This window comes from Tasmannia lanceolata, unplaced genomic scaffold (genome assembly GCF_043159265.1).
Source record: "Tasmannia lanceolata isolate RefF3 unplaced genomic scaffold, GAP_Taslan_0.1 ptg000020l, whole genome shotgun sequence".
In the NCBI taxonomy this organism is placed as follows: domain Eukaryota; kingdom Viridiplantae; phylum Streptophyta; class Magnoliopsida; order Canellales; family Winteraceae; genus Tasmannia; species Tasmannia lanceolata.
The window spans coordinates 826,876-840,994 of NW_027518697.1; the positions used below are offsets into that span (position 1 = coordinate 826,876).

A 14,119-nucleotide genomic window follows, 5' to 3' on the forward strand; every position below is an offset into this window, starting at 1 on the left:
TGTGTGACAAAAACTAGACCTGGCAAACGGGTGGGTCGGGCCGGGTCAATCCGCGGGTGATGCGGGTGCGGGTCCACGGGTCGGATGAGAAAATGACCCGCATTTTGGCGGGTCAAAATTTACATGACCCGCGCGGCCGCGGGTGGGCCGGGTCAACCCGCGGGTCACCAGCAAATATGCCGCAAATATGGGATTGTAGTAATTATTTTGATTTGACAGCCTCTATTTGCCCGTAATTGTCATAACCTCCAATACGTGATTTGGTATTTTTTTCGTAATTTTAAAATTTTATAACCGTAATTTTTCATTCAAAACTTTATAATTTAGCTAATTTACTTTTTGTGGTGTAATGATTACTTTTTTACATTTTCTAGAAACATTTTAGAAACATTTGGATGCGCGCATCTTTGCATACACAAAGGCCACTTGCCGAGAAATTGCCAAAGGAGAAGCTTGATAGCAAATTCTAATAAAATAAAAACCACATTTAAATGTTATCAACACTACTGGGCACTCTCACTTTATGTATGGCCCACACCATAGGATGATCCAAACCGTCCATTAGTTGGGCCATAGCCTAAATAGGTTATGCTCCAAAAATCATTTCCATAGGATGATCCTATCCCTCCAATCTGAATGTTAGAGGGTTGATCCTAACCCTCTATAGATCGGAGGGTTAGAATCAACCGATGGAAATAATTTTGGGGCATAACCTATTTAGGGTATGGCCCATCTAATGGACGGTTTGAAACTTTGGATAATCCTACGGTGCAGGAAATACCGTACTTTTTATAAAGTGAGGAGTTACTCATAAAAAACAAACAGCAGTGATGATAACATTCTCAAAAAGATTAAAAAATACTGTAAAAATGCGGGTGCCCGCGGGTTGACCCGACCTGACCCGTGTTTTTGCGGGTTGGGTCACCCGCGGGTTGGTTTTTGACGGGTCACGGAAACTTAGACCCGTGCCCGCAAATTTGCGGGTGGGCCGGGTCGACCCGAGGGCACGTGTCACTTTTGCCAGGTCTAATAAAACCGAAAGGATGAACATTCGTTTCTTCCCACCAGAGCAAATGTTGAAAGGATTTTTTTATTTCTTTTGTCTCTCGGGATCTTAAATCTCGTAGGGACTTCACAGATTATGGGTCACTCAACATAGGAAGTTTGTGGGGCCTCAATTGTGGGACCAGATAAATAATATTGTGGGTCCTACTAAAATGAGGTCGTCGTATGTCAAGTCCTAAAAGGTTTAAAATTTCAATTTTTACTATTATCCCAAGAAGTTTGTGGGCTTAGTTGTGGGTCCAAATAAACAGAGCTGTAGGTCCAATTAAACAAAGGGAAAATGACCAAATAGAAGGGGTTTCTACTGACTATGACATTTCAAGAGGGGTGTTTTCTAAATCACCAATCAAGAGTGCATATGACTAAAATGCCCTTGACTCTCTTTCTCTCTCTCCCCCTATCAAATCACCTTTTTGAAATGATTACATTTAGAGAAAAACAAATCCCAAAACCCACCTTTTTCCCTCTTCTTCTTCTTCCTCCCACCTACCAAAAAAACATACGTATGAAAAACCCAAAAACCTCCATTTTTGAAACCCAAAAACCTCCATTGTTAGATGCCAAAAGCTCCATTTTATTGCTGAAAACCTCATTTTTAGATGTGAAAGCCTTCCTAACCCTTCATTGCATTGCACAACGCCTCCATTTTCAACAAATATTGGAAAAAAACGTTATTGGATTTGGAAATCTTAAAAATCTTCACTAGAAACCACCATTCCATTGCAGAAAGCTTCCATTTAATGGAAATGTGTGTATTTTTACCCCTCTCCCATCTATTTTCATTATAAGGCATGTTTATAAACTTGAATGAAAGTTTTCCATGTTAAACTACTGTCTTCCATTGCAGAAAACCTTGAATCATTATTTAATCTTATTTAAATTACTTTAAACACTTTATAATCATTGTTATTTTTCTGTAAACCACTAATTTCTTAAGTTTAACCAGTCTTTCACTACCATAAACCGGTACTGAAGTGGGTGTTTATAAGTGGTTTATATAGCTTCTTTGGTTAAGAATCCTCCGTAGTGGTTTATAATCGTAATTAGTGGTTTATTAAGGCTTACCAGTGGTTTAGAGTGTTTATAATTGGTTTATAAGGATTTATAAATGATTTATACAGGGTGAGCAGTAGTTTATAGTGTTTATAAGTGGTTTATATAGGCTTATAAGTGGTTTAGAGTGTTTACAACTGGTTTATATAGGGTAAACAGTGGTTTATATAAGCCTATCAGTGATTTAGAGTGTTTATAAGTGGTTTATGTAGGCTTATCAGTGGTTTAGAGTGTTTATCATTGGTTTATACAGGGTAAGAAGTAGTTTATAGTGTTTATAAGTGGTTTATATAAGCTTATCAGTGGTTTAGAGTGTTTACAACTGGTTTATATAGGGTAAACAGTGGCTTATATAAGCCTATCAGTGGTTTAGACTGTTTATAAGTGATTTATGTAGGCTTATCAGTGGTTTAGAGTGTTTATACATGGTTTATACAGGGTAAGAAGTAGTTTATAGTGTTTGTAAGTGGTTTATATAGGTTTATCAGTGGTTTAGAGTTTTTACAACTGGTTTATAGGGTAAACAGTGGTTTATATAAGCCTATCAATGATTTAGACTGTTTATAAGTGGTTTATGTAGGCTTATCAGTGGTTTAAAGTGTTTATACATGGTTTATACAGGGTAAGAAGTGGTTTATATAGACTTACCAGTGGTTTTAGAGTGGCTTATCAGTGGTTTATAGTGTTTATAAGTGGTTTATATAACCCTATCAGTGGTTTAGAGTGTTTATAAGTGGTTTATATAGACTTACCAGTGGTTTTAGAGTGTTTATAAGTTGTTTATTTAGGATTACCAATGATTTAGAGTGTTTATAAGTAGTTTATATTGGCTTAATAGTGGTTTATAGAATTTATAAGTGGTTTATATAGGATAATCAGTGGTTCATATTTCCTTGTCATGACTTAGTAGTGGTCTAGAGTGTTTAAAAGTGGCCAGAATTGTCTTAGTAGTGGTTTATGTTGTTTTATGGAGATTTAGTAGTGGTTGAAGTTGTGCATAATTCTAAAATGGCTGCTTTGTTAATTGGAATGATTTTTTTTCAATTGGTTATTTTGACAATGGTTTAATTTTGTGTAAACAGAAGAACGGTAGAACGAAGAGCTTCTTTTATCTTACACGTCGACGGCTTTGTAAAGGATGCGGTATCATTTGAATACATCGGCGGGAAGAAGTTGCCCGTAATTGTTGGTCGAAAAAAAATTGTGAAAAAGTTGGAAGCAATTAGGGGTTTAAACCAAACTTTAGGGCTCTAAACCATACAATTCTAAGAAATTAGGAGTTCAAACAAAACTTTACGACTTTAAACCATATATTTCTAAAAAACATAACCAAACTTTAGGGCTTTAAACCATAGATTTCTAAAAAAAATTAGGGATTTAGTTGCTGATTTTCCAAACTGAAAGAGAGAGAGAGTACCAACCCTAACTTATTGGTTTAAGTCTAAACTGATTTGGGAAAATTATAGAGTTTTCTAAACTGATTTTTCCAAAATATACGGTTTTCTCAACTAATTTGGGAAAATATAGGGTTTTCTAAACTAAATTTCTAAACCAAACTTGGAGGTTTAAACCAATAATCTGTGAAAAATTTGGGGAAAATTAGGGGTTTAAACCAAACTTTAAGGCTTTAAACCATAGATTTCTAAAAAAATTAGGGGTTTAAACAACTGAAAGGGAGAGACTACCAACCTGTGAGAGGAGGTTCACTCAGAATAAGAGGATACCAGAGAGAGGTGCACGAACCTGAGGGGCATTGTGACCCTCTAATGGACGGTTGGGATCATCCCATGAGAGAAAGAGGGCATTGTGGCCTTCTAATGGACGGTTGGGATCATCCCATGAGAGAGAGAGGGGCATTGTGACCCTCTAATAGACGGTTGGGATCATCCCATGAGAGAGAGGGGGGCATTGTGGCCCTTTAATGGACGGTTGGGATCATCCCATGAGAGAGAGGGGGGCATTGGGGCCCTCTAATGGACGGTTGGGATCATCCCACGAGAGAGAGAGAGAGAGAGAGAGAGAGAGAGAGAGAGAGAGGGCATTGTGGCCCTCTAATGGACTGCTGGGATCATCCCATGAGAGAGAAAGAGAGAGGAATTGTGGCCCTCTAATAGACGGTTGGGATCATCCCATGAGAGAGAGGGGGCATTGTGGCCCTTTAATGGACGGTTGGGATCATCCCATGAGAGAGAGGGGGGCATTGGGGCCCTCTAATGGACGGTTGGGATCATCCCACGAGAGAGAGAGAGAGAGAGAGAGAGAGAGAGAGAGAGAGAGAGAGAGAGAGAGCCCTCTAATGGACTGTTGGGATCGTCCCATGAGAGAGAAAGAGAGAGGAATTGTGACCCTCTAATTGATGGTTGAGATCATCCCATGAGAGAGAGAGAGAGAGAGAGAGAGAGAGGTGACGGTATTTTAAAAATGAGGGTATTTTTGTCCTAAACCCTTGCAAACCAGTCACCATCACTATAGATTGGTTATTTCCAAGTCTCCCCTCTTCATATGTCATAGTCAGTAGAAAGTCCTTTCATTTGGTCATTTTCCCTTAAACAAATGTTTTGGCTCTGCGTACGACGGAAATGATTGGATTTGATCATGCAAATAAGGGTATTTTAGTTATTTTCTATGAGATGTGGGGATTTTGTTCATTTTATGATATAAGGATTTTGGTAATTTTTCATAAAAAAAAGAAGGTTATTTTTAGTATTTTCCATGAGATATGGGCATTTTGGTTACTTTTTATGGCATGAGGGTATTTTATTTATTTCTTTCTTGGATTTTATTTTGGGATTTGCTAGGGACCATCGCCGAGGTGGCTGCTCCCACATGCTATACATCCAGCCGCAAAATGTTGATCATTTTTATGAGATAAAGGTATTTTTATCATTTCTCATGATATAGGATTTTTTTTCTATTCTCTCATTTTCTATGACATAAGTCTTTTGGTCATTTTCCATTAGATAATCATATTTTGATCATTTTTCATATGATATAGGAGTATTTTAGATTTTTTTTTCTATTTTAGGAATTTTTTCTCATTTTTCCATTAGATATCCTTTTCCATGATATATTGGTACTTCATGTTTTTTTTTTTTTTTTTTCCAATTTTGTGGATTTTAAAAAGTTTAAATAATTTTCTAACCTCCCATTTTCTCACTTTCAATGAGATAAGTGTATTTTGGTCATTTTTATAATATAATAGTATTTTAGGATTGTTTCCTTTTTAACGAATTGTTTCTATTTTTAAATTTTTTTTTATCATTTTCATGAGATAAGAGTATTGTGGTAATATTTTCGGGACCTTTTCATTTCTAGAAAATTTTCATTTTTTCTGTTCTTTCCTCATTTTTATGAGATAAGGGTATATTGGTCATTTTCATGAAAGAGGAAGAGCTGCCAATTGGAACTTTGAAGTCCTACCTGTTTGAAAAGGATTCTTAGGTGAGCATTTTGACAAGAGAATGAGATTTTGGTGGAATTTATGGGCTAAGTTTCGGACTTCCCTACTAACCTGTTTCTTAAGTGTGAAAGCTAAATGTCAGGTGGAACTAATGCATTGCTCTTCAATTCTTCCGGACTTCCCCAAGTCCAACGTGACTAACCCCTTTAACAAGCATGAATAGATGGGATTTTTCTATTAGCAACCATGAATGAATGTAAGGGATATATCATTTAGATCCAGGATGCTCTATCGGATTTTGTGGCTGCGTCCTGGTCACCATCCAAAGTCATTTTGAAACTTGGGGTACTAATCTAATGGACACATTTTGGATCCAATTGGGAACCATCAGTCCACCGATGACCCTATGAAAGAAAATTCAGTTTTTTCCACCATTGCAGAAGTCAGAAGGAATTCCAAGGACATCTTTAAGTTCACATGCCGTCTAGGAGAAGGACCAAACGTAACCACACAGATAACCTTCAAGGGTTCCACTAATTGGGAAGCTGAACCCTCACGTCTCTGTGATTTTAGGTCATGTTTGGCAATCATGATTTTTTTTCCTATGGAATATTTGTTTAACAAGTGGTGAGAGAGGGCTAGGAGTGTAAATGGATATTTGAAAATCCGATTACCGTCCGCATCCGAATCTGTTTAAAGCGGATATAATCCGGATCCGTTTTAAGCAGATATTATCCGAATCCGTTTATGAGATATCCGGTTCTTAGCAGATGCGAATCTGGTAAATGGTATATCCGATCCTTTTAACATCCGAATCCGAGAAGTAAATCCTTTTTATTTATTATTAATAATATCATTAATATTTATTTTTAGTAATGAGTCTAATGACACACTATCTTTTGTTTCTAAAAGAAAAGTGAAATTTCTTTTTAGAAAAAAACAAAAACAAAAAGTGTTTTGAGTAGGAAATGAAGTAATCTCTCATTTTAAGGGCATTCTTGGAGTTTGACATGGCTTCTTTATGAAGCAACAAATGTGGGCTGTAGGATGAAGTAGGCAAATGGATGATAGTGATTGAAAGATCTCATAGTTTCTAGAGAATTCTAGAGCAAAAAGGCCATAGTCATTAATGGTGAATGGACGGCTCAGATCAATTTTTCAACTTAGGGTTATATAAAAACCCAAAATGCAATTAAAAGAGGGGACTTCTAAGGTTTGCAAGGAGAAGTAAGAGAGAGGAGAAAGGAGGAGGCCGAGACACCATCTTCGGCATTCCTTGGTGCCTCCAACCCCACCAAAATCCACCGCCGCCCCTCTCCATCTTCTCACAGCCACCTCCATCACCGCCAGTCACCTCCATCTTTAACCCAATTCTCATCTCCATCCCCACTTCTCTTCATCTTCCACAATCAGCACTCCCACATCCCCTGTTCAAAATAGCCCAAACCCATTCCATCATATAAATAAAAAAAGAAAGAAAAAACCCAAAGACCACTACCACTACCAACACCATCATCCATCCCCACAGCCTCTCTCTCTGCCTTTGTTTTAAAAGGAAGAAGAGGATCTCATATATTTTATTGTGAAGAGAAGGTAGATGTATGCTTTTAGGGTTTGGAAAATTTATTCGAGGAGTAAGAAGAAGAAGAAAGATAAAGTGCTGCAATAAAATGTTCGAATTTACTGGATAAACGGATACGGATAATATCTGAATTCGAACAATATCCGACGGATACGAATTCGGTAATAGATATTAAATATCCGTTAAATCCGAATCCGAATCCGAATTCGGATAGTGTATACTGTAATCGAATTCGGATATAGCCATATCCGATTCGAATTCGATCCGTTTACACCCTGCGTCCTGGTCACCATCCAAAGTCATTTTGAAACTTGGGGTACTAATCTAATGGACACATTTTGGATCCAATTGGGATCCATCAGTCCACCGATGACCCTATGAAAGAAAATTCAGTTTTTTCCACCATTGCAGAAGTCAGAAGGAATTCCAAGGACATCTTTAAGTTCACATGCCGTCTAGGAGAAGGACCAAACGTAACCACACAGATAACCTTCAAGGGTTCCACTAATTGGGAAGCTGAACCCTCACGTCTCTGTGATTTTAGGTCATGTTTGGCAATCATGATTTTTTTTCCCTATGGAATATTTGTTTAACAAGTGGTGAGAGAGGGCTAGGGAGAGTGGGATATGAAGAGTAAGAAGTGACTAAAAAGGGGTTGAGCCTCTAGCTCGATTGGTCAATGACTTTGTTCTTTGGCCTTGAGGTTGGAGGTTCAATCCCAAGTTACCTACAGAAAAAAAAAAGTAACTGGCTAAAAAGCAGGGTAAAAATATATTGTATCTTAGTAAATGAATAAAACTTTAACCCAAGAATAAAAGCACTCTTAGTAAATGAATTAACATAGAAAATTAATTTTTTAGGAAAAGTTTTTTCTAATAAAATAGAATCCATACCTCACAAGACCCAACAACTACAACAGCCGGCCAAACAGAGAGAATGGTAAAAGTCCATCTGTGGCCTTAAAACTTACACAAAATATAGGAAAAAGGCCCTTCTTCTGATAGTCTTCTTTCTGTGTGAATCAAACTGAATGTTGACAGAGCCTCTATATCAAACCCATCGTCAGCAGGTTGCAGTGGCCTCATTCGCAATTCTGCTTCAAATTTTCTTGTTCGATTCAGCTTCAGTTTGGGTCAAGAGTTGAACTCTGCTGCTGAACATTTAGCTACTCTTAAAACCCTCCTCACAACAGATAAGATATCCTCAGGCCTCCATATATGGATCCAAATTCACTCTACTTTTATGGTGATCTCTATTAGCAAAACATAAGATTTTGTTGTTCAATTTATAATTTTACTGTTCTTTGAATAAATCCTTATTTACCTAGCAAAAAAATGTCCTCTTTCTGGCAGCTGCAAGTCCTTCTCTCAACCGAAGAATTAAGGAAGAACTTCTTTTGAAAAAATATCACAAATTAAATTCAGGAAGAAGTTTCCATGTATTTGATCAATTTCTCAATTTCTCATTCCATCACATGAAGAACACCTCCAAATCCTTATTCTTTAGAAAGAAGCTATGCACATCATAGATACAAAATTCTTGGTTTTCCTCCTCCTGATACCTCACCTTCCACTCTTCATTAACGCTGATGTGATAAACACTGTTAACAATTTCAACTGTTCAGGTGATGATTATGCACAGAACAGCACCTTTCAGACTAACCTCAACCTTCTCTTTTCTAGCCTAATCTCCACTGCCCCCTCCTCCCTCTTTTCCAATGCCACGGCCGGAGAAGGCGCTAATCGTGTCTACGGCCTCGTCCTCTGCAGAGGTGACATCACCTCTGATCAATGTCGGACTTGCGTCCAAATTGCAAGCACTCAAATTGTATCCATTTGTCCTTACAAGACAGAAGGTATTGTGTGGTACTTATACTGCCAATTACGTTACTCAGAACAAAATTTCGTTGGTAAAGTAGATAGCAATGGGTTCGCCTCGATCAAACTCATTCCCAACCCTGAATCAGCTAAAGCAGTAGAGTTGATGACAACACTTGTGAAAGAAGCACCAAGTAGGCCTTCGATGTTTGCAACAGCCGCATCAACGCCTGAAAATGTGTATGGTCTAGTGCAGTGTACAAAGGATGTTAGTAACACTGATTGTGCGGATTGCTTGTCTCAATTGATGGAGAAACTCAAAGACAGCACAGTTTATAAAAGGTGGGCTTATTATGCTCGCAGTTGCAACCTCAGGCTGGAGTCTTACCCTTTCTTCAATGGATCGAAACCACATGATGACCTTCTCAGATTCAATTGTTCATTTAATGCCCCCACTGTGAGTGGAGCGTTTAATGCTAGCCTCGATCAACTTCTCATATCTCTAACCTCTAACGCTCCGCAGAATTATGGCTTCTACAATGATACCACAGGTGACATCGAAAATAACGATCGTGTCTATGGGATCGCTCTGTGTAGGGTCGACCTTAGCCCCGACACTTGCCAGAATTGTCTCCAAATTGCAAGGGATGAAATAAAAGAAAATTGTGCTAACCAGACTGAAGGTATTGTATACTATGATAACTGCCTATTGCGCTACTCAAACGAGATTATCTTTGGAATCTCGAATACTCAAGGATTCAATATGCTCAATGAAGAGAATCCAGATGGTGCCGATACCAACGCACTAAGCCTGATTCATGGATTGGTGGCAACTGCTTCAACCCAGATGCTGATGTTTGCAGCAGGGTCAGAAACTTTTGGCAATTCTGACACACGATATGCTGCTGTGCAGTGCACTAGGGATCTTAGTAGTACAGAATGTGGAGACTGCTTGGCTAGACTGACTAGGGAGCTCATGCTTTGTTGTGAAGGGAAGAAGGGATGGCGTTATTTAGCTCCTAGTTGCACAATCAGGTATGAGGCGTATCCTTTCTACAACAACTCAAGGTTGCAGACGATTGCTCCTCAACCAATTCCCTCAGTGACTCCCCCTCCACCTAACCAAGGTATGTAATCTTACATAATGTAACAGTGATTTTCTGTTTTCTATTCATATAGAGGAAAACTGTTACTTTTTTCCTCTAGTATTTCTACATGAGAAAATACTTAGTCCTAGGCTTATGAACTCATAAATTATCCCAAGTCCCATGGATTAAAGTTGCACCAGGAAGCATGTGAGGACCGGCATTTCCAGTGTAAATTATAAGGTCATGATGACCACCAGACCGATCCTATTTCTATAATCTCGAGATTTGCCCCCAATTTGTCATGGTGAATTGAAATCTTATATTCTTATTAGTTGAACTCTTATGTTGCAAGCATTGCAGTTGGAACAGGAGATGGAAACAGAGGGGAGCTGTTAAGGGTTTCAATCCCGGTTAGCATATCAGCATTTTTAGGATTGGTTGTCTTGGCTTCTTGTATATATATACAAAAAGGTATAATACATAAGATTGCAGACACTAGAAAATATTCCTATTTAGAACTACAATCACTTATTCTGCTTTTCCTTTTCAGGGAAGAAGAAACGAAAACGCCAAAAGGTTCTTTTAGATGAGTTGGGGGCTCTGAATGACAGAGACTTCCCAAATGGAGATATGAATGGGGGAGATCAGGTGGCACCTCAAGAACTGCCGCTGGTCGATTTAGCTACAGTATTAGCTGCAACAAACAACTTCTCTAGTGCAAATAAGCTTGGTGAAGGTGGATTTGGCCCTGTTTATAAGGTAAAACCATTTTCCTAATGTAGAAAAATTAATTTATCCGTCATGGCATTCTATACGTAGATTTGTAATAGTTGAGAAATTAAAGAACATAATTTGTTCCAGGGCACACTAAATGGAAAGGAAGTAGCAGTCAAAAGGCTTTCGAGGACTTCTGGGCAAGGGCTTGTCGAGTTTAAGAATGAAATTATATTGATTGCCAAACTTCAACACAAGAATCTAGTGAGACTCCTGTGTTGCTGCATAGAAAGAGAAGAAAAGCTACTCATCTACGAATTCATGCCCAACACTAGCCTTGATGGTTTTCTCTTTGGTTTGGCCCTTTTCCCTTATTACTCTGTCCCTACATTTCACACACAATAATCTAGCCAGGCTATTGTTCTGTTTCCCCTTTGGATGCCTAAATTTATTCATCTATGATTTTGTATGCAAATGGTTTTGAAGTTAAGTATGACTATTATTTGCAAATAACAGTTATAATAGTTTTTGAAACGACATAGTATGTATCAAATAATCGTATATGATTCCAAAGAGGGCCTGCCATAGTATGAAATTATGTAATTCATTAGCAAGCATTATATAATTTGGAATGTATAAATGATTATTGCGCTATTTGTATATAATCTATTATGATATTTATCATTTTAGTATTTTACACAGTTAACATGTAAAGTGATGATTATATTTGACAAATAGCATAATAGGCCTTGTCTCAACGAGTAAATATATATTGCATCAGGATGAATATGATTTTGCTCGAGCATCAATCTCCTAGAATGGAGGATTGGTGATCTTTTTCCTGTCGAATGTGGACCCAAAATTGGGCCCATCATGGATTTGGGCAGAAAGCTCACTCGTTGAGCTTTCTGAATCCTTTGGCAATTTTGGGCCCATCATGGATTTGGGCAGAAAGCTCACTCGTTGAGCTTTCTGAATCCTTTGGCAATTTTGGGCTAGTTTGCTTCTGCAGTCTAATTGAATATTTGGTACAATTTGTATAAATTTGCAGTCTAATTCGATTCCTCATAGTATTGAACAATGAAGTAAGAAGGGCCAATCAATTATTCACTTGTTAAATTAAAAAAGATGAAAAAGAGAACTTATATGGTGGCTTGCTTTCCCAGTTATGGTTCGACCCAGTGTCTGCTCCACATTTTCACATCTTAGAAAAAAGGTGGTCAAGATTTGGACTCCCCCAGATGTACCATGCTTCAAAAATCTCACTTACTAGACTATCCAAAGTCCACAGTCCATTTGGTTAATGGCTCACATCAAAATGCAAGTAGGCCCTTATATCAATGTTATTCTATCGGCATGATGTTTACACTTGGCAATTGGCACATCAAGACAGTGGCCTACCCCTCGACTGGATCCTGTAATATCTATTTTGTGAAGAGTAGGGCAGGCCACAATTAGAGAGTTCCCACAGCCACTTGCCTTTTCCGGATGATCACAGTGTTCAACAATGTGGATGCGTGTCAAAATACGTCCAAGAAAAATCCTTGTTGACTCAGCGCGGACTCGGCCAAGAACACAGTTGACGCGGCCGAGTACTCGGTTGACATGGTCATAACTTGGGAGAGTCAAAATGCAGAATGCGGCAAGGGAAAAGTGAGTCGACTCGGGGGAGATGCGGGGGAGTTTTTAAAACTATGGGATGATGTAATTGTTTGAGGACATCTTGGGCTATAATAAAAAGTTTTAAACAGGAATGATCTTGTCACATATTACATGTCTTGCTTCTATCTTGTCTATATTTAACATTTCACAATCTGCTTGCTAATTTTCTCGTGGTGGCCAGATCCGAGCAAGAGTGTACAGCTAGATTGGGAAAGACGCGTGAACATTATCAATGGAATAGCACGGGGACTTTTGTATCTTCACGAAGACTCTCGACTCAAAATCATACACAGGGACTTGAAGGCTAGCAATGTATTGTTGGACCATGAGATGAATCCAAAGATATCTGACTTTGGCATGGCAAGGATTTTTGGCGGGAACCAAAATCAAGCTAACACAAATAGAGTGGTCGGAACTTAGTAAGTTAAACTCTTTTTTATCATTTTCATATTCTTCTCTTGGAAAGACTAATGCATTTCCTATTTTTATTAGAGAAGTGCTAGCCAATTTCGAACACTTAAAATTCAATTCATATGGTCATTTTGCTCATCGAAGCTTTTAATCTTTGTTTCAGATTTTAATTTTTGTATTCCTGCTTTTGTTGTTTTGTTTTCGAACAGCGGATACATGGCTCCGGAGTATGCTATGCAGGGGCTGTTTTCAGTGAAATCTGATGTTTTTAGCTTTGGAGTTCTCTTGCTAGAGATTATAAGCGGGAAAAAGAACACTGGCTTCTTTCACTCGGAACTTGCTCAAAGCCTCCTAGAATATGTAAAAAATTTAACTTGAAAGTTAGTCTCTTTATTCACTTTTGTTAGATGGGTTTTGGTTAACTTTTCTTAATGGAACTCCATGAAATGTAACATTGCAGGCATGGAAATTATGGTGTGAAGACAAAGTGTTGGACTTGGTGGACCCAATAATAGCAGAGTCATGCCCTCCTAGCGAAGCATCCAAATGCATTCATATTGGGTTGCTGTGTGTTCAGCAAGATGCAGCAGACAGACCCCCCATGTCCTCTGTACTTGTGATGTTGGTAAGCGACGCGATGACTCTGCCCCGCCCTACGCAGCCTGCCTTTTCTGTGGGGAGAAAAGCCACCGAATCTGAACCATCTACAACAAGTGATAAAGCTTGTTCTGTCAATGAGGTAACGATGTCTGATATTGAACCACGGTAAGAAAGGTTGTAAATAGGTGGCATCAAGCATTCGGCTATTGCAGGGCAGCACACAAAGGTTTCAATGTTAAGATTGTGGATTCATTACATGTTTGGACTACAAATTTAGCAAAAATTGTATATGATGAACCTTTTCATTTAGTTCAGGCCTTTGTTTAAATCTTTAGGGAAGATAATCAATCTGATTAGAAGGAAAGCTTATAAAATATCAAGGATTGCATCTACTACCATGTGTTTGGACACAATAACTAGAAGATCCTAACTATCCAGATGGTGGGTTTTGGATATTGAATGTTTGATCCGTTTTCATTTCTCCTGAAGTTCTCTGTCATACGTTCACTGGTAGATCTAAGAAATTCCTGCCTCCTATGATCTTCTTCAGAAGCATAAACATTTGAAAAATAGTTGTTGCGAAAGGCTCGCTGTCATTCCATCAACAATGTTTAGAAAAATTAATTTTTTGTAGACATTTCAGAGATAAAATAAAAATTGTAGTCATGAAGATTATGGTGCAAGGGTAAAGGAGTGAAGCTTCTTTCGTTTTGGCTGGTCAGTAACT

General features: G+C 38.3%; 1 protein-coding gene across 1 annotated transcript; it reads left to right on the plus strand.

Moving 5' to 3' along the window:
- Positions 1 to 8,022: 8,022 nt before the first annotated feature.
- LOC143853672 (cysteine-rich receptor-like protein kinase 7) lies at positions 8,023 to 13,784 on the plus strand. The gene is made up of 7 exons (XM_077363386.1): positions 8,023 to 10,044; positions 10,366 to 10,476; positions 10,556 to 10,764; positions 10,867 to 11,074; positions 12,563 to 12,800; positions 13,002 to 13,152; positions 13,253 to 13,784. The coding sequence occupies exons 1-7, from the start codon at positions 8,616 to 8,618 to the stop codon at positions 13,559 to 13,561; spliced, it is 2,655 nt and encodes an 884-aa protein (XP_077219501.1). The 5' UTR covers positions 8,023 to 8,615; the 3' UTR covers positions 13,562 to 13,784.
- The last annotated feature ends 335 nt before the right edge of the window (positions 13,785 to 14,119 follow it).

Excerpts from the sequence above, each read along its gene's own strand:
- LOC143853672 (XM_077363386.1), top strand. The coding sequence starts at position 8,616 with ATGCACATCATAGATACAAAATTCTTGGTTTTCCTCCTCCTGATACCT. Across the intron at positions 10,477-10,555 it reads TTGTATATATATACAAAAAG|GGAAGAAGAAACGAAAACGC; the intron begins GTATAATACATA and ends TTTCCTTTTCAG. Across the intron at positions 11,075-12,562 it reads CCTTGATGGTTTTCTCTTTG|ATCCGAGCAAGAGTGTACAG; the intron begins GTTTGGCCCTTT and ends CGTGGTGGCCAG.